Raw genomic sequence first — 15,610 nt, 5'->3', positions numbered from 1 at the left:
TTATCGTCGCGCATCGGCCGGACTCTAGCAACTCTAACCATCTCTAACTACCGGGGAGTACGGAGTTCCCGGCCGTTATATGTCTTTTTTTCGCTCGGAAAGTCAATAGCTACATTCACTTTAGGCAGATTATATCACTCCACCTTTTTTCGTTGGTGACAGCTCAAGATGATAGTGAATAAATACGAATTGAGAGCACGGAATACGGAATTGGAATAGGAACATAGGAACCGCCAGTGGAAGGAGGCTCTCGTCTATTGCTATTGACGCGTGCCGCACGTCTTCCCCTCCACCGTTTCCCCGCCGCTATAAAGCGACTTAAAAAGATCGCTTTTATCACGAATCTCCACACGATGACGGATGACGGGACGGTCGATAAAGTAAGTGCGATTCAAGTTAACAGCGTTTGTTTAATTGTCATTAAATCTAGCTCTCTTGCTCTCTGCCTGATAATAATTAACTCGTCCCTATCAAATGACACACGCTTTTGTTGCGTAGTGAAACTTTCCCCCCTCCTCCAAAAATATTAATCGCAGAGATTCAATCTCGTATACAATGTGATATTATTTTAGGAAAAGCACATGAAGCAGTTAAAACGGAAGATGGAATGCTGGCGGGAGATAATTCTGCCTTTGAATTCCGTTCTTTTGTGGGAACGCAGTTGGCATCCCGGCCTAATTGTCGGACTTGTTACGGTGATATTCTGGTTAGTAAAATCAGTCTTGTATGTATCTGTAAAAAAATGTATTTTGAATTGGTTTGAAGAGCAAGATGTAGGAATTTTGACAAAAGAAATTGCCATTGCTCTTAATATTTTCATTTAAGGATATTAATTTAATTTTAATTAACAAAAACAGAAATTAAGTTTGAAAAACATTGATAGCTTTAAAAGATAAAAATTTGTTGAAAAATAAGTACATGTAGAAAATAATAATATTAATTTGATTGCAGTACTGTATGGATTCTAGAGCCAGCTTTGTTGACAATGATATCAATATGTTTGTTAATATTCGCTCTTGTCGATTATCTCGTGCCAATTTTGACCTCGGTCTTGTGTAACGCGCAAAGCTGGACAGGACAAAAGGAAAAAAAGTTGATTGAAATTTGCCAAAATCTCTCTACCACTATGTTACAAGTGCAAGGTATATGGGCATCCATGTCAAAAGTTCGACAAAATCGTCCGAACATTGTAAGATTTTCTTAATTTTTCTTAAAATCTATGCAATTAACTTATTTAATTGTTAAGATTAAAATTTTTTTTTCTTCTACAAATTCTTCAATTCCCTAAATATGTATTAATACCTGAAAAACACACACAAACACATATGTACATTTTATTTTATATAGATTATATATCTATATTTCCGAAAAAAAAACTTTCATATAACATCTTTCTTATTTTTGTCTTCCACAGTATTATAGCACAACAATCCTCTTTCTCATTCTCTTCGCATGGATCGGTAACACGGTCAACAATTTGCTTTTGCTTTACATCATAGGTAATACCTTGTACATTATCAATATACATTACCTGTTGTATCTAGTTATATCTCATTCTACCGTTTATGTTTTAGTGATTGCAATTCTTCTTACACCGGGGTTTAAACACAAAGGACGAGCACGCTGGGCTGTGAAATATTTATATAATCATTCGATTCGTCGTCATTTGTCATAATCGTTGTTTCGTATGTATCTTATATCCATCAAATTAATTCGTTCTATATAATTTTAATCCATGCTCTCTCGATATAAATTTCTTTATAATACTATGATACATAGTGTACAAGTTAACATGTATATTCATCTAATACGCGTATATATTTGCGCGTTATTTTCATTTTAAGATGAGTATAGTCAAAGATCTCTGCTTTTAACAATAGGAAAGATCGATATAATGTATAGTCTGCTAAGGAAAAAAAAAAAAAAAAAGATAATTATACTTTGTCCAGTGATACTTAATATATTACATATTTATTAATGTGATTTTATATCTTACATAAGTGTAATTAATTACAAATAATAAGGTTGTACCATCGCCTCATTTTCAGAAATTAATAAAATTCATCTTTCATTAGTTTTAGTTTATTCTAAACTGTTTTACTATATAGTCAAAATGATATGCATAGCTTTGTATCATCATTGATCTCTTATTACATGAGAAAACATGTTTGTAGAAATATATTGTTTTGTATAAATAAAAGTTTTTTTTTTATGTTGTATGTACAACATAAAAATATGTCGTAATAATACAATACAGAATTAAAAATAAATGAAAGTAAAGTGAAAGTCCTATTAATAAACGTACCTTTTAATAACACAATTATTAAGAAAATTATGAAAAGTGCCACATATTTTTATTTTAATGTTGCAAATAAAATAGAACAAAAACAATTCTATAAAAACCACCTGGAGCCATTTTAAGGTAGTTCCTAACCTCTACGGTTATATTACGGTTTGTTATCTTGCATGCATAATTTCGTACAAAGTGCAGAGTCTCATTCAATGCAACTGCTAAAGTGCTAGCTCTTGATAATGACGAGTAATCGTCGTAAAAGGTACAGCGTTTAGACATGACAAGTGCGAAAAACGTTTTAGAATAAGTTGCCTAATACATTAGATGTATGTATTGTAAGATTTTGTTTTAACTAAATAAAATTCTTTCGACAGAGAGAAGAAATAAAGATCATGGATATTATTGTAAAGTTGAACGAACAAACGGCAGGAAGAGACAAAATAATAAGGTACGTTTTTTAAATATTTCCTCAAATGTTTCAATGATGTTTGAACTTGTTAAGATTCCTTATTTTAATTTTCCACGATTTATTTTGTGATAAATTTTATGCTGATTTTTCTGTATGCTTCTAATGTCAAGAATACGGCCTTTATTCCCGATTTCTACTAATTTGGGAAATGTTTCTTGCAGATTACTTCAATACGGAAGTCGAGCTTATTGGTATTATGCACAAAATGCAAATAGCACAAAATATTCCGCAGAAATTTTGAGAAGTTTGGAATTTACTTTTAGTTCATTTCGAAAGTGTATGATAATTAATCTATTTCTGCATATAAAAACATTCCTTTATGGCTAACAAATTAATGTCATTTATATATATTTTTTTTCTTTTTAGTATTACGTTTTGGAAGATGTTTAGACAGCTTGTATTCTGCTTTAAAAATATCGAAGTATCCCGATCTGACAGTGAGAATAACATTAATTACGGCAAAAATAACAAATGCTTTGTACCTACTGGCAGATCATTTGATTTGGATCGGCAGAGTAGGTATTTTGCGGGTGAATCTAGAAAAATGGAATAAAGCTGCTAATAAATATTGGCTACTAACTATTATTATGGGTTTAACGAGAGACATTTACGAGATTGTCAAAATTTTGAAATATGAAAAAATTGCATTTAAGCAATGGCATATATTATCTTGTTTAAAAGATCACAGAGAAGTAACGATGGATACCTTTAAAAATGGATGTGATTTATTTATTCCATTGACAGCATTAGGTGTCACAAAATGTACCCCAGGTACAATAGGGTTACTCGGAATAATTTCTTCGTTGATTGGTTTGTATACAATTATTAATCCATTATATAAGTTGTCTCCATCCTAAGATTATTTGTAGCTAATAAGAATTTGTAAAACAAAGTAAGAAATAATCTTACGCTAAACAAAAATTTATTTTTTTAATGTAAAAAGATAAAAATCTCATCTCTTGACATTCCATCTCGTACACTCGGTATATGGTACATGTGTATTCGTTATATCGTTTATATGTAATTAGAAAAAGAAACAATTTACAAATATGTACAGGATTTGTTGTACTGTTCAAAATTTATTGGATGAAACAATAACCGTAGCCTTTTTCTTTCCGCTTCCCAATTCTATGAGAAAATACGACGTAGTCGTAAGTCTTTCATATATATAATACAATACAAATTCAAACGTAAAAGGCATAAATAAAATGTTGACATCCATTCTTTTGCAATTTCTCATTATCATTTAATGACTTGTTAAGACAGAAAAATATATATACACACATATTATGTGCGAATAAAAATTTAAACAGGTTTGATATATGTATATTTACTGTTTTATTTTAATAAATAATGCTGCTTTTTTAAAAGCAGCATTATTTTATATAAAATTTTTATATAAAAATACAAACGCAATAGTCATGTATTATACACTGTCTGTAAGTATGGGTGATGCACCCTCGTAGACCAATAATTCGTACTTGTTTGAATAAAACATCAATAGGATACCCCATTTTCCACAGATCATAGACCATACTGCCGATATAATCGTACTTTCAGAAACTGGTTCAAGGGCTGCAACACGAATAAATTTCTACGTTTCATCGAATACCGACTTTGCTCGTTCTATTAAATTAAAATGCAATAAAATTAAAATCTAAAACCAAAACGTGGTATAAAATTATATATAAAATTAAACTAATTAATCTGTGAAATAACTAAAATAGTGATATACTTACGAATTTTGTAGTAAAATGTAAGAAATAGATACCAGATCAGTGCAGTGAACCCAGTTACAGCACTTACGAAACCCACAACGTTCAAATTTCGCAATGTGACTCTGGTATGCCATCTTTCCAATGTTTCTTTACCTTTCACCCAATGCAAATGAAAACATACTCCAGCCAAAGCACCTGTATACATTTTGATATCGATTAATATACCTAGCTCTCCATATAAACTATATGAAATTCAAAATTATAATATCATAAGTTACGTAAAAGCCTTAGCTTTTTTTATAATATTCTTATAAATAATTAATTTATAAATTTAGAAATATTTATATGAATTTTAAAATGGATAAACATCATTATGCTATAAACTGGGAAGCATTGCTAACCTGTTAATATCGACCAAAATCCGACATCGTGATTTCCTTGAACGATGAACAAGACAAAAAATGCGGACACACCAAGCAGTATACCAACGGCACTCATTAATAAATGAAATAGGACGCCGCGTAACATTTTCTTTTCGAGTTATAGGTTACCTTGCAACGATGTCAACCAAGTCGATATTTAAATTTGCAGAATATTTGTAGTTTCTTACATACATTCGTGGACACGACTTTGTTAAAAAAAAAAATATATATAGTTGATTAACATATAATATAACGTTAAAGTTCTTTCCTTAATTATAATAGGCAGAGTGAACGTACTTCGTCTTGGAAGAAAAAGCAACAATTTTTAGCACTCCATCTTCTGTATATACATATATATAACTGCCCCCACGTAATAAACAAGTTGGATATCGCGCTTATTCTTAATTAAAATTAAAAAAACGATAAAAAGTAAATTAAATTAGAATTAAAATTAATTGACATCGAAGAAAATAGGCATTAATCAATAATAAATATAATAAGAATCGCATATTATTTTAAAATAAAATACGTTAACAAAAGGAGAAATAATTAGTGGGTAAAAATATATTTTATTATAAAAAAATTAGTAAAAAGCAATAAACGTAACAATACAATAAAAATAATTAATTGTATCGGTTATCTTTTTTTTCTTTCCACAGAAAAAGGTGATAAATTTATAAGAATATTTATCAAAAACTGGTATTTTTTATTAATAATATAAATACTGGTTAAAAGAATATATTTATTTGCAACTAAGAATTCTTTTAAATGTTGCAGTTTCTGCAGCAAAGGAAAATAGAAAAATGACGTATAAAACATGTTATATGTTTGTAAAAGATAATAATGGAATATTTTTTTATTTTTAATATAAATTGTGTATAAATACTTATTTCTAAATCAAGTTATATATATATGTTATTAGACTAACGCGTTAGAAAAAATAGTTTGTAAAAAAATTATATATAATCTTTCAACATGCTCAGAACAATGATAGCCATGTAAAAAGACCTAGCTATAATGTGAGATTATTTTATTATAACTTTAATTTGCTTATTTGGATTCTAAGCTTGTTATAGTGATTCGGACGGATATTTTAAAAGGCCTCTCCTCAGTCTTTCGTTTTAAAACAAAATAAAAAAAAATTAACAAATCTTTTACCTTTTCATCGATTAATTATTCATTATTGAAATTTAAGTAAAAAGACACTGCAATATAATTGATATGTTAATTGAATATTGTATGAAAATAACAAGTACTATAATTAGCTTTTGTTTTTATAACATTTTTATAAACGTTATTAAAAGCAAGTATAGTAAAATGCGTATCGTTTTAAAAATACGTGTCATAAAAAATTTCAAAATTAATCAAATATATCTAAAAATATCTTATAAATATTTGTGAATCGATGAAAAGGCGAATTTCGCTTTTTTAGATGCCGTTGAAATATTTCGGATGTATAATATATTTATATATATATGTATATTGAAATGATTGAACATTTTTATGACATTATTAAGTTCATGCATTTTTTAGTGTGATCGAATTTACGAGTTAATAAAAATAGAGATTCTTCCTTGCTTTGGCAATAGATATATAATTAAGTATTGCTGTCGCAAATTGCGCTGTCTTTTAAGGCCACAAAAGCTCTATGTTTGGAGACTGCAGTTTTGCAAATATTCTGTACATCGACAAAACAACAAGCCAACAGTATATCTGTAAAAAAAAATCGTGAAAAGTATGAAAGCTAGCTTAGGTAACACGAAAATGTAAAAAATAAAATACACTTACATTGTAAGACATCCAAAGCCAATTGCATAATGTTGCGAATACAGAGTCCAACTAAAGTAAAAGCATAAAGTGATGTAATTGCTTTTATCGAGGGTGCGTTCGGGTAGTCGCTATTAGCGCTATCTTCTTCTTCTTCTCCTTTTCTAATGCCACACATTAGAGAAGGAGAAGAGGAAGATAGCGCTAATAGCGACTACCCGAACGCACCCCGAGTAAAAAGCGGCATCGTCAAAATAAAAAAAGTAACTTACATAAATATAATAACCTCCCAAGAGCCATAGTCCAAAAACTAATTGGAATAAGCAGACGATGAACCATCCAACAAGCCACGGCAATAACCATCCACGTACACCTTCTTTTATGCCGTAAACCATTAACAAAGCACATACGACCAAAAGAAGTAGATAGAAGATGAGGAAGCCTCCGACCACTTGCATAGCTAAAAATTGCGGGCGTCTCTCATTTTTTTTAATAGAATACTAAAAATATTATGAAAGTAAATTAAAAGTTTATGAATCTAACACATCATAGAAATATAAAATTAACACGATACTAAGGCTAATCAACTTCGAAAGCATTACACTCTTGTTTTTATAATAAAATAATCTTATAATATATATAAAAAATTTTGCAGCAAAATATACATAAATAAGTTTTGCGTTAAAAAAATTTATATTCGGTTTTAAAACACAGATCTTCATCCATACGATTAGTATCTGTATCGTATACTTACAGCCCCTTACGTCAGCTTCAAATAACGGATTGTATAATTGTGTGGAGTCACCACCAGCCATTTGGGAGCATATTAGTGTAATCAACACTATACTAATTGCCTGAAAGAAAGTAAATTGTCTTATGTAATAAATCACAGACGATTAAAATTAAATTTTAATAGATACACCTTAATTAGATCGCTTTTAATTTGATAGAACTGTTCAGTCAATTAAAAATCACTCTGCACTCACCACTGTGTAAAAGGCTATGGCCTTGCAGCCGGTCTTCACGCTGTTTGACCAGACGCACGGAGACCAGCAAGATTCCAAGATCGCCATTGTCAAAACTGAAATCAAAGTTCGAATATAAGAAAATATAAAAACAGACAAGTGTGATTTCACCGATCACGAAAACGTCGCGAAACTTGGGCGTCGTCACGTCTGACGCATCAGAGTTACCAACGTAAATATATGTATTGCGAGAACAGCTCGTGGAAGTTTTATTAAGAAAAAAAAAAAATAATCGAACAATCGTGTAGGCCTTCATTTGTAATTGTTTCGCATAAACGTGAAATTTGAAAATTGCGAACTGCGCCAAAAGTGCAATGATAGCTGACGGAGCATCGTGAGCTCATGTTACAAGAAGCGGAATGGTCAATTCGAAGATTTGTACGTAAAGTTGTATAGTCGTCGTTGTGAAACGATGAAAAATGTACGGGAAAATTAATAAATACTTGCTATTTTTAAATAACGCACGGCATGAGTTGCCCGGCGCGATATCGATGCTAAAACTTCAGATACGAAATGCGCGTTCTTCAGTCCCATAGAATATGATGCGACAGGACAGCCGACTCGAGTCAAGCACCGCACCGACGTTGCTTTTTTTTTTTATTCTTTTGTTTTGTTCGTACTTACGATTTCTCGAAGGCTGAGAGGGTGAGAGAAATCAATTCAATAGGATTTTTCTCAAAAATGTCGATCACCGCCGCGATCACCAAGATTCGAGTGCTCGAATCGTCGAACGGGATAATAGCAGAACTGACAAACGGTGCAGAGTGCCATACACGCGTCGATGAACGTACGGTTAATGGCGTCGTCTCGTGTCTCTCATTACTGAAAATCCCTTCCACCTTGCGAACAGGTCACTCACAAAAGGCTGGGTTCGTGGCTCGAGGTTCGGACACTGTGCTTTGAGCACTTGGCATATATATTGCTCACATCTTCCTTTTCGCAAAACCTGAAGTTAACTACTACAAAAACATTTTACATATACATTTTTAAATATCCTTTTAAATATATTTTAAACTACATAAATTATTAAAAACGTACGCACGCAATAGAAAAATTAACGGGATGTGCAAACGTGAAACTTGATAAAAAAAGAAACACGCTTTCGTCGAGCGTAATATTTTTTTTTAATATATATTTTCTTTATTGTCGCTAAGATGTTTTAAAATATTAAAAAAAATTTTCTAGTTTCAAGAAATCCCAAAATGCGGCGCCACAGTGATCAAAACTATTGCTGATAAATACAGCTGATCGCTCCGATTTTTGCTAATAGAAATTAGCTGACGATTCAAGTTTAATAAGACGAATTATCGCACGTCAGTATATATATCCAAACAGATTCTAGTTTTATTGAAATCCGTCACTATTTGTTGCAGTTAAGCTACCACCGCCTGTACTTCTTAAGTTTACTTTGTAGTTCGGTTAGAGTAGATAACCTTTATTGAAGTTATCGCACATGGCACAAGGTGAATATTTATAAAAAACATTGAATTGCATCGAAAAATTAATTTAGAACTATTAGGTAAAAAATTGTAAGACACTGTAAAATATTAATTTGTTTTATTTTATTTTATTATGTTTTAAATTTCTATCAACAATAATACATAAAAATATTTTTTTTAGAGTCATTGGTCAAAATTATCCAAGGGGTATGTTTATAATATTATAATTTGATTAATATAGAAAGAACTGAAAACTTAACATCGCGAAAAATTAAGACGTGAGTGAAATAATTTAAAATTGAACAAAGTGTTAATATATATTATTTGATTTCAGGAACTTGAAAGGCTCATGAATATAAAGTCATTTACAAGAACACAATTTGCTAACAAAGGTTTACAAAAATGATAAATAATACTAATATTGATGATATAAAAATTCATTCTTTAGATGAGCCAATGTGTTCTAACGAAAAAAGAACAGCTATCCAAGATAGTTTTAAATCCAGAAAAGAATGTTCTGCTGATAAAAAAACTGTTGATGAAACATCTTCTGATAGTCAATGTGAGATTAATGTATCATCTACAATTTTATTGCTATTAGTTATTTGTTTTTATGTATAATTTGAACAAGTAGAATATATATTATTGTAACTTTTTTAATATAATAAATTGCAAAGGTTTTTAATTATTTAAATTTCAGGTTCTACAAATGATTCAAAGTTGGAATGCTACAGGGAAAAGAAAGAGAATACAAATGACGAGTGGGCACATCTTGTTTCCAAAAAGAAGAAAAATTATAATTCGCCTCTTGTAGTCAATATGTTTGCCAGCAGTGCTGCCTCAATGAGTTTGCCACAAATATTTGAACAAAGGACGAAATTAGACGACTCGATTTGCGATGATGTTATCGAATTAAATACTTTATTAAATAAGAATACATCTAAGGTTGTTACTAACGCAGTAAAACCTAAACATAGTAATCGTTATAAACGGACTAAACGTCTACAGCAGAAACCATCTTTGATTTCAAATGCAACTGCGAATGATAAAAGTAAAGAAACTAATGATAAATCAGAAGACGTCAATGATACGAGTAGTCTTATTAAGAAGTCAATAGACAGAGAATCTGTTGAAAACAGACATCCTGGATCATCAAATCCAGCAAATCCAATAGATTCAGATTTTAATACTAACACCAGCACGCCCGAGAAATCTAAGCCAAAAAATGTTAGATTACGTCGAAATATAAGTACGATAAAGCCACCACAGTTTTATTGCATACGAAACTTAGTCATCGTTATAATGGAAAAGGAAAGTAGGCTGCGTTTCACTGGCAAGGTATTAGTAAAAGTATTGTATGGTGCTGTGCAAATTTATGGGACCATATTGAACAAATCAACGAGTGCTAGAGAAGTGTATTCTCCACGTGGATATAGTACTGTCGCCATAGAGACAAGCGAAGAATTTTCGGAAAAAGATAATATCGAAGATGTGTGGACGGCGCTCGCTGCCGAGGGTATCACACGACATTCGAAGAGCGTGTTGCAAATTGGCATTGATAATGTGCGACCGGGAATGGCCGTCTACGTGTTGCAGAATTTTGAGAATAATTTAACTTCCTTTCTGAAAAGTTACTTTCTATACTTTAAACTGTTTCCAAGCGTGAAGAATCCTCACTATTTTTCGTGGACAGATCCTAAGCGGGCTGAGATAATACTACAAGCGAATTTAAATTTCGAACAACATGACGATGTGAATTATAAAGGATTGATCATCGATCCTGTAATCACGGATATTGCGGAGAAGATGTTGAGTCGCTGGGGCGCAAACGAATGGTCTTGCACGCTAGTTGCCGGCGGCAAAAACGTTGGCAAGTCCACCACCGTGCGATATTTGATCAACAGCCTGTTGCGCACATCGAAACAGGTAGTTTTAGTAGACGTAGATCCCGGACAGGCAGAGTGCACATCACCTGGTTGTATCTCGTACAGCTTGATCGAGGAGCCGTTAATGGGACCGAATTTCACGCATTTAAAGACACCGGTTTATCAGTTGTTCATCGACGACATAAATGTGAGCCGATGCGTCACACGCTATTTAGAGGGTATCAAAATGTTAATTGAGAGATTAAAGAAATCCCCCTTGTCTCATTTGCCCATCGTAGTGAACACAATGGGTTTTACACAAAGTATCGGTTGGGACATCGCAATTTTCACGATAAAACTGATTAGGCCGACCATCATTTTACAAATTAAATCATTGAAAAAGAAAAACAATTACAACGATTTTTTGAGTGCAGAAGTTGTAAATAAACAGGTAACAATTGGTTTTTTGTTAATAATTAATATTTCTTGGTGGATAGTCAATTTCTAAATAAAACATGTTTAATAGGAATGTTCGTGGAGATTTTGCGATGAAAAATTTATCGATTGGAACAAGCCGTGCGAGCACGATTTGTGTGTGATACATTCCAAGGCAGAGATAATTACAGCACGGATGAATAAATGGAACTTGGAACCGTATCAACAACGCGAACTCTTGATAATTTCTTACTTCAGCGATATCATACGTGATCAAAATAATCACCCGTAAGTTTTGTATAGTAGTCGTCATTCATATTATTTTATGAGTTTTATATAACTTAATAATTGCAGCATTAATTTTTTCAGCCAGTACAACACGAAACTTTTACTTAGTATTAACGAAGCGGTGCCGTATACGTTAGTATCTTACATCTTATTGGCATGAAAATATAAAAAGTAACGGTAAACAGATAAATATCTTGTATTTTCAGAGCGCCTTTTTCTTCTTTATGTATCATACCTCAACGACTAAACGGAGTACCCGAATCACGTGCTTTAAATGTAATAAATGGTAATATTGTAGCGTTATGTGGCATAAATTTACAAGCAGAAGAATATTCGGAAGAGTCTGAAAGTAGTATCCGAGTACTGACGCAACGATCTCCTTTATGTACTTGTTATGGATTTGGTAAGCATTAATTCTTTTGCATAATCTTTTTTTTTTCTAAAACTAAATGTATATCATTACACAGGAATTATTCGAGGTGTTGATATGGAACGAAAAGTGGTATTTATAAACACTCCATTGCCGTTGTCAATGTTGCGACACGTAAATTGCTTAGCGGGCTGTATTTCGGTTCCTCCGGCATTATTGCAATTACAGCAAGGCGCTCCTTATGTTGGTGGAAGTGCAGAGTTGCCAACAAGTCGCGAACCCCGTAGAGGATATTTTCGGATGAAGTTTACAAAATTTGTGAAGGCATCAGATGAGAATGTATAATAAAAAAAAATTGTTTACAATACAATTTCTCTATAAACATTGTTAATTCTAAATAAAACAAACAAACAAACATTTGAAATGTACTATACGATTATACATTTTTTATCATTAACTATATCACTTTATTTCAAATCGGCTTTTGAAGAAACTATGGCAATAGTTATATATAGTTGAACATGTGTACCTATAATATTATATGAAATTACCTCGTTTTAAAGCGATAAAAAAGAGAAAGAAAAGTTATGTACACATACACATTCAAAACGCCTTTTGAAATTAAATAATATAATTACAATCTATATACAGAATAATTATTAATTGTGTATTTAAAAAATGTAAACATATCGTTTGAAAAAAAATGGATGCGATAAAAAAATGTATATTTAAATATCTATGTGATAAAAATTGAATATTTTATTTTTAATTATGGACAATAAAAACATACAATATTAATAGATACATAATTAAGAATCATGCTATTGTGTACATATATATATATATCTATATATATATTTGAGTCGATAAGTTGTTATACCAAAAGAATCAATGTACAAATAAATGTGTACAAAGAACCTCATAGGTATAATTGATTAGAATAATGTTCATACAATATGTCCATACGTATGAGATAAAATATTCCAATATACACACATCCACATATATATGTATATATATATATAAATGTATATAGTGCATTAGATCAAAAAAACAGTATAAGATACAAATATATTCTTGTGTATTCAAGTACACTATTTGATAAAAAAAAATTTTACTAAATCAAAATATTGTTCAAAGAATTTATCGCAATGCATATTTTACTTCTTAAGAAGTAGTCTTATTGCTCGTCTCATCTTCATTGCACTTAAAATAAAAGCATAAAGGTCGCAATATGGCAGTAAGTGTTTGCACACTCCAAGATTTGCCGAGCAATTTTTGCCGATTAGTGGCTGATAAATTCTTCACGTCCGTATAATGTCGTGGAAAACCAAAGATTTCCTCGAGTTCGGTGATCCAGATCGTGTCAGTTTTACCTTTCATTATGATAGGTTTCAATTCCGCTTTCCCTAGAATAGAAACAGGAATTGAGTGCAAAAATCGCTTTCAAGAATTATCTGCAAGACGTAAAGATACCTTGTAATAAAGAACCCGTTCTGCCTGTGACTGTACGAAGCTTCTTGCAAAGAGCTTTTCGATTCAAGTTCGGCGTAAGTGTATCCTGAACATCCTGTTGGCTTTCAAATTGTGGCATATATGGATTAAAAGGAAGATTATGCCAGTACAGTCTCAGTCTGTGCTGAGGTGAAAAGTCCGCTGAATCTATAACGTCAGGTTCTCGACCCAAATGTCTGCAATTAATAAAATTATTTCATAATCGTAATGTTACCTTTTGCTAATAAACTGAAAAATATTTTAGCTCACTTGTTAATTTCTAATCTGTATTCGGTTGGCATGGAAGCAACATTTTCGAACAACCAAAACACATGCCGATCCTTGTTGGCCTTTTCAACCAGTTTTTTAATTCGACAGTACTCGAAAAAGAGAACACCTGTTCCTTTCGGATCTATAATGAGGTAAGAGTAAAGAAAAATTACTATTATTACATACATAAATTTTTGAGATACATATTAACTTGTCGATACGTACTGTGAAGACCCATTCGCGCTGGATTAACTAAACTTAAGTCGTTGCATGGTGATCCACCAATTAACAAATCGATTGGTGCGATTTCTTTAATTTTTTCCTTTGTTATGCCTCTTACATCTCCTAGATAAGTAATACGGTCGCCGAAGTGGGAAGAACTAATCGTTAATGCATTTACATCAATTTCACTAGCGTAATAAACTTCCACATCAAGCCCCAACTTTTGAAGCACCAAATAACCTGTTATATAATTAATGTAAAAAAAAAACGTTTAAAATTGTATTTTTGAGTATAAATTTGTGAAAATTTAATTTAAAAACAAAATAATTATTTAAAATCAAATGCAAATTAATTTTACCAGTGCTTAAACCGTCGAAAAGTGATAGCACGCGCACAGCTTTATTTTCCTTTTTATAATTAACAATATCTATATCGGACTGCAGATTAGAAGCCGTACGGAACATTCCTGTAAATTTTTCTTTCCAATTTTCCCACGGGCGTAGAATCATGTTTGCAGGCTGCTTGGCTTCGTCCCTGCAGAGGAAACATACCCATGGATCCTCCTGCAGCATGTCGTCGTATGATTTTGGACATACCAAAAATTTCAAACACGCAGTACAGTAGACACTGAAACATGAATAACGTGTCAAATAAATATACGTTCATAGATCGAGATATTTCAAGCGTGAGTAAACTAACCGTGGACAATCCTCCGAATCGCAAATAAGGACAGTTCCAGTGCCAGCGCAAATTGTACAATAAAACTAAAATCAAGCGTGAAACAAAGTAATAATTAATATTTCAATCTTTAAAAATTGTCGGAACTGCTGAATACTTACGCACTTTCCATCGTTTCCATGCACGAACATACATGGCTTAAATTCACTCTGGAAAAAAGAAAACAAACGATATAATGTTTGTTGCTGCGCCAAAAGGTACGTTTGATCAAAATAATTGTAATCTTTCTATGATTACTTCAACAAAAATTTATTAAATGTTTTTTGCTTCATACCGAACATTCTTTACATAAGGATCCTACAAAAAATGGATGTTCCTCCTTTTTGCCTTTAGGTATTGTCAAACATTTTAGACATAATTGTTTCATGTCTCCTTCTCCTGACGTTACGCGGCGGAAGTCACCTAGAATTGATAATAAAATCGCAAATAAAAAATATTGTTAAAAATTAAATAGTAATAATTTATACGCATAGCACAATTTGACTTACTACTCGCTTTTATATCGCGTTTTCGTTCAGCATCAACATCTGACTTAAACTTCAGTTCGTTGATTTTTTTTATTATCTCGTCGGAATATTTATCATATATCCTGTTAGTGTCTGAAACTTGTAATTGGTTATACGGTAGGTGAATATTATTCGAAAAATATTCAAAGACATTATCTAAAGTCCAGTTATCCGTGTTGCATCCTAAACGTGAGCAATAATCCTAAAAAGTCAGATTCAAGTGTCGTGAAGGTTTTTAGCAATTCTTGCAAAAGATATTCATTATACATGTAACACACATCGTATAAAT

General features: G+C 31.7%; 5 protein-coding genes across 10 annotated transcripts in view; 3 read left to right on the top strand and 2 right to left on the bottom strand.

Annotated features, from left to right (window-relative positions):
* The first annotated feature begins 115 nt into the window (after positions 1 to 115).
* On the top strand, positions 116 to 1,937 carry Arl6ip1 (ADP-ribosylation factor-like 6 interacting protein 1). Its single transcript, XM_070661488.1, has 5 exons — positions 116 to 380; positions 573 to 706; positions 952 to 1,189; positions 1,415 to 1,499; positions 1,575 to 1,937. The coding sequence occupies exons 1-5, from the start codon at positions 354 to 356 to the stop codon at positions 1,673 to 1,675; spliced, it is 585 nt and encodes a 194-aa protein (XP_070517589.1). The 5' UTR covers positions 116 to 353; the 3' UTR covers positions 1,676 to 1,937.
* A 184-nt stretch (positions 1,938 to 2,121) lies between these two features.
* Pex11ab (peroxin 11) lies at positions 2,122 to 3,821 on the top strand. Of its 2 annotated transcripts, none has more exons than XM_070661486.1 (4): positions 2,122 to 2,422; positions 2,668 to 2,741; positions 2,924 to 3,039; positions 3,129 to 3,821. In XM_070661486.1, exons 2-4 carry the CDS (start codon positions 2,686 to 2,688, stop codon positions 3,617 to 3,619), a joined length of 663 nt encoding a protein of 220 aa, XP_070517587.1. In that variant the 5' UTR covers positions 2,122 to 2,422; positions 2,668 to 2,685; the 3' UTR covers positions 3,620 to 3,821. The 2 variants fall into 2 exon arrangements, with proteins under 2 accessions (XP_070517587.1, XP_070517586.1); XM_070661485.1 differs by having other exon boundaries at positions 2,192 to 2,555.
* Positions 3,822 to 5,722: 1,901 nt separating this feature from the next.
* Pasi1 (pasiflora 1) lies at positions 5,723 to 8,616 on the bottom strand. Of its 2 annotated transcripts, XM_070661490.1 has the most exons (6): positions 8,319 to 8,616; positions 7,656 to 7,750; positions 7,424 to 7,523; positions 6,942 to 7,129; positions 6,691 to 6,741; positions 5,723 to 6,615 (listed from the first exon to the last, which is right to left on the bottom strand). In XM_070661490.1, the coding sequence occupies exons 2-6, from the start codon at positions 7,740 to 7,742 to the stop codon at positions 6,532 to 6,534; spliced, it is 510 nt and encodes a 169-aa protein (XP_070517591.1). In that variant the 5' UTR covers positions 7,743 to 7,750; positions 8,319 to 8,616; the 3' UTR covers positions 5,723 to 6,531. The 2 variants fall into 2 exon arrangements, with proteins under 2 accessions (XP_070517591.1, XP_070517592.1); XM_070661491.1 differs by lacking the exon at positions 8,319 to 8,616 and having other exon boundaries at positions 7,656 to 7,903.
* Positions 8,617 to 8,901: 285 nt separating this feature from the next.
* On the top strand, positions 8,902 to 12,519 carry LOC139105377 (polynucleotide 5'-hydroxyl-kinase NOL9). Of its 3 annotated transcripts, none has more exons than XM_070661438.1 (8): positions 8,902 to 9,157; positions 9,315 to 9,340; positions 9,468 to 9,695; positions 9,834 to 11,449; positions 11,525 to 11,721; positions 11,803 to 11,853; positions 11,928 to 12,124; positions 12,189 to 12,519. In XM_070661438.1, the coding sequence occupies exons 3-8, from the start codon at positions 9,536 to 9,538 to the stop codon at positions 12,434 to 12,436; spliced, it is 2,469 nt and encodes an 822-aa protein (XP_070517539.1). In that variant the 5' UTR covers positions 8,902 to 9,157; positions 9,315 to 9,340; positions 9,468 to 9,535; the 3' UTR covers positions 12,437 to 12,519. The 3 variants fall into 3 exon arrangements, with proteins under 3 accessions (XP_070517539.1, XP_070517540.1, XP_070517541.1); XM_070661439.1 differs by having other exon boundaries at positions 8,902 to 9,213; XM_070661440.1 differs by lacking the exon at positions 9,315 to 9,340.
* Positions 12,520 to 12,956: 437 nt separating this feature from the next.
* Dnmt3 (DNA methyltransferase 3) overlaps positions 12,957 to 15,610 on the bottom strand; it is a 120,575-nt gene continuing 117,921 nt past the window's right edge. For both annotated transcript variants that reach the window (XM_070661418.1, XM_070661419.1), the window contains exons 12-20: positions 15,304 to 15,523; positions 15,090 to 15,217; positions 14,917 to 14,964; positions 14,777 to 14,841; positions 14,436 to 14,704; positions 14,081 to 14,317; positions 13,856 to 13,997; positions 13,568 to 13,782; positions 12,957 to 13,500 (exon numbers count right to left, since the gene is read on the bottom strand). In XM_070661418.1, the coding sequence (XP_070517519.1) occupies positions 13,259 to 13,500; positions 13,568 to 13,782; positions 13,856 to 13,997; positions 14,081 to 14,317; positions 14,436 to 14,704; positions 14,777 to 14,841; positions 14,917 to 14,964; positions 15,090 to 15,217; positions 15,304 to 15,523 (1,566 nt within the window). In that variant the 3' untranslated portion in view covers positions 12,957 to 13,258. The remainder of the gene's footprint in view (positions 13,501 to 13,567; positions 13,783 to 13,855; positions 13,998 to 14,080; positions 14,318 to 14,435; positions 14,705 to 14,776; positions 14,842 to 14,916; positions 14,965 to 15,089; positions 15,218 to 15,303; positions 15,524 to 15,610) is intronic.

This window comes from Cardiocondyla obscurior, linkage group LG09 (assembly GCF_019399895.1).
Source record: "Cardiocondyla obscurior isolate alpha-2009 linkage group LG09, Cobs3.1, whole genome shotgun sequence".
Taxonomy (NCBI): domain Eukaryota; kingdom Metazoa; phylum Arthropoda; class Insecta; order Hymenoptera; family Formicidae; genus Cardiocondyla; species Cardiocondyla obscurior.
Note: the sequence above shows the minus strand (reverse complement) of the source record. Positions and strands in the feature narration are given on the sequence as shown.

Bases quoted from the DNA above. Each gene is read 5' to 3' on its own strand.
- Arl6ip1 (XM_070661488.1), top strand. From the start codon at position 354: ATGACGGATGACGGGACGGTCGATAAA. The intron at 707-951 runs GTTAGTAAAATC...ATTTGATTGCAG, and splicing joins CTTGTTACGGTGATATTCTG to TACTGTATGGATTCTAGAGC. The intron at 1,190-1,414 runs GTAAGATTTTCT...TGTCTTCCACAG, and splicing joins GACAAAATCGTCCGAACATT to TATTATAGCACAACAATCCT.
- Pex11ab (XM_070661486.1), top strand. From the start codon at position 2,686: ATGGATATTATTGTAAAGTTGAACGAACAAACGGCAGGAAGAGACAAA. The intron at 2,742-2,923 runs GTACGTTTTTTA...TGTTTCTTGCAG, and splicing joins GGAAGAGACAAAATAATAAG to ATTACTTCAATACGGAAGTC. The intron at 3,040-3,128 runs GTATGATAATTA...TTTTCTTTTTAG, and splicing joins TTTTAGTTCATTTCGAAAGT to TATTACGTTTTGGAAGATGT.
- Pasi1 (XM_070661490.1), bottom strand. From the start codon at position 7,742: ATGGCGATCTTGGAATCTTGCTGGTCTCCGTGCGTCTGGTCAAACAGC. The intron at 6,742-6,941 runs GTAAGTTACTTT...CTTTTACTTTAG, and splicing joins TGGGAGGTTATTATATTTAT to TTGGACTCTGTATTCGCAAC. The intron at 6,616-6,690 runs GTAAGTGTATTT...TTTTTTTTACAG, and splicing joins GGCTTTGGATGTCTTACAAT to ATATACTGTTGGCTTGTTGT.
- LOC139105377 (XM_070661440.1), top strand. From the start codon at position 9,536: ATGATAAATAATACTAATATTGATGATATAAAAATTCATTCTTTAGAT. The intron at 11,722-11,802 runs GTAAGTTTTGTA...TAATTTTTTCAG, and splicing joins CGTGATCAAAATAATCACCC to CCAGTACAACACGAAACTTT. The intron at 12,125-12,188 runs GTAAGCATTAAT...ATCATTACACAG, and splicing joins ATGTACTTGTTATGGATTTG to GAATTATTCGAGGTGTTGAT.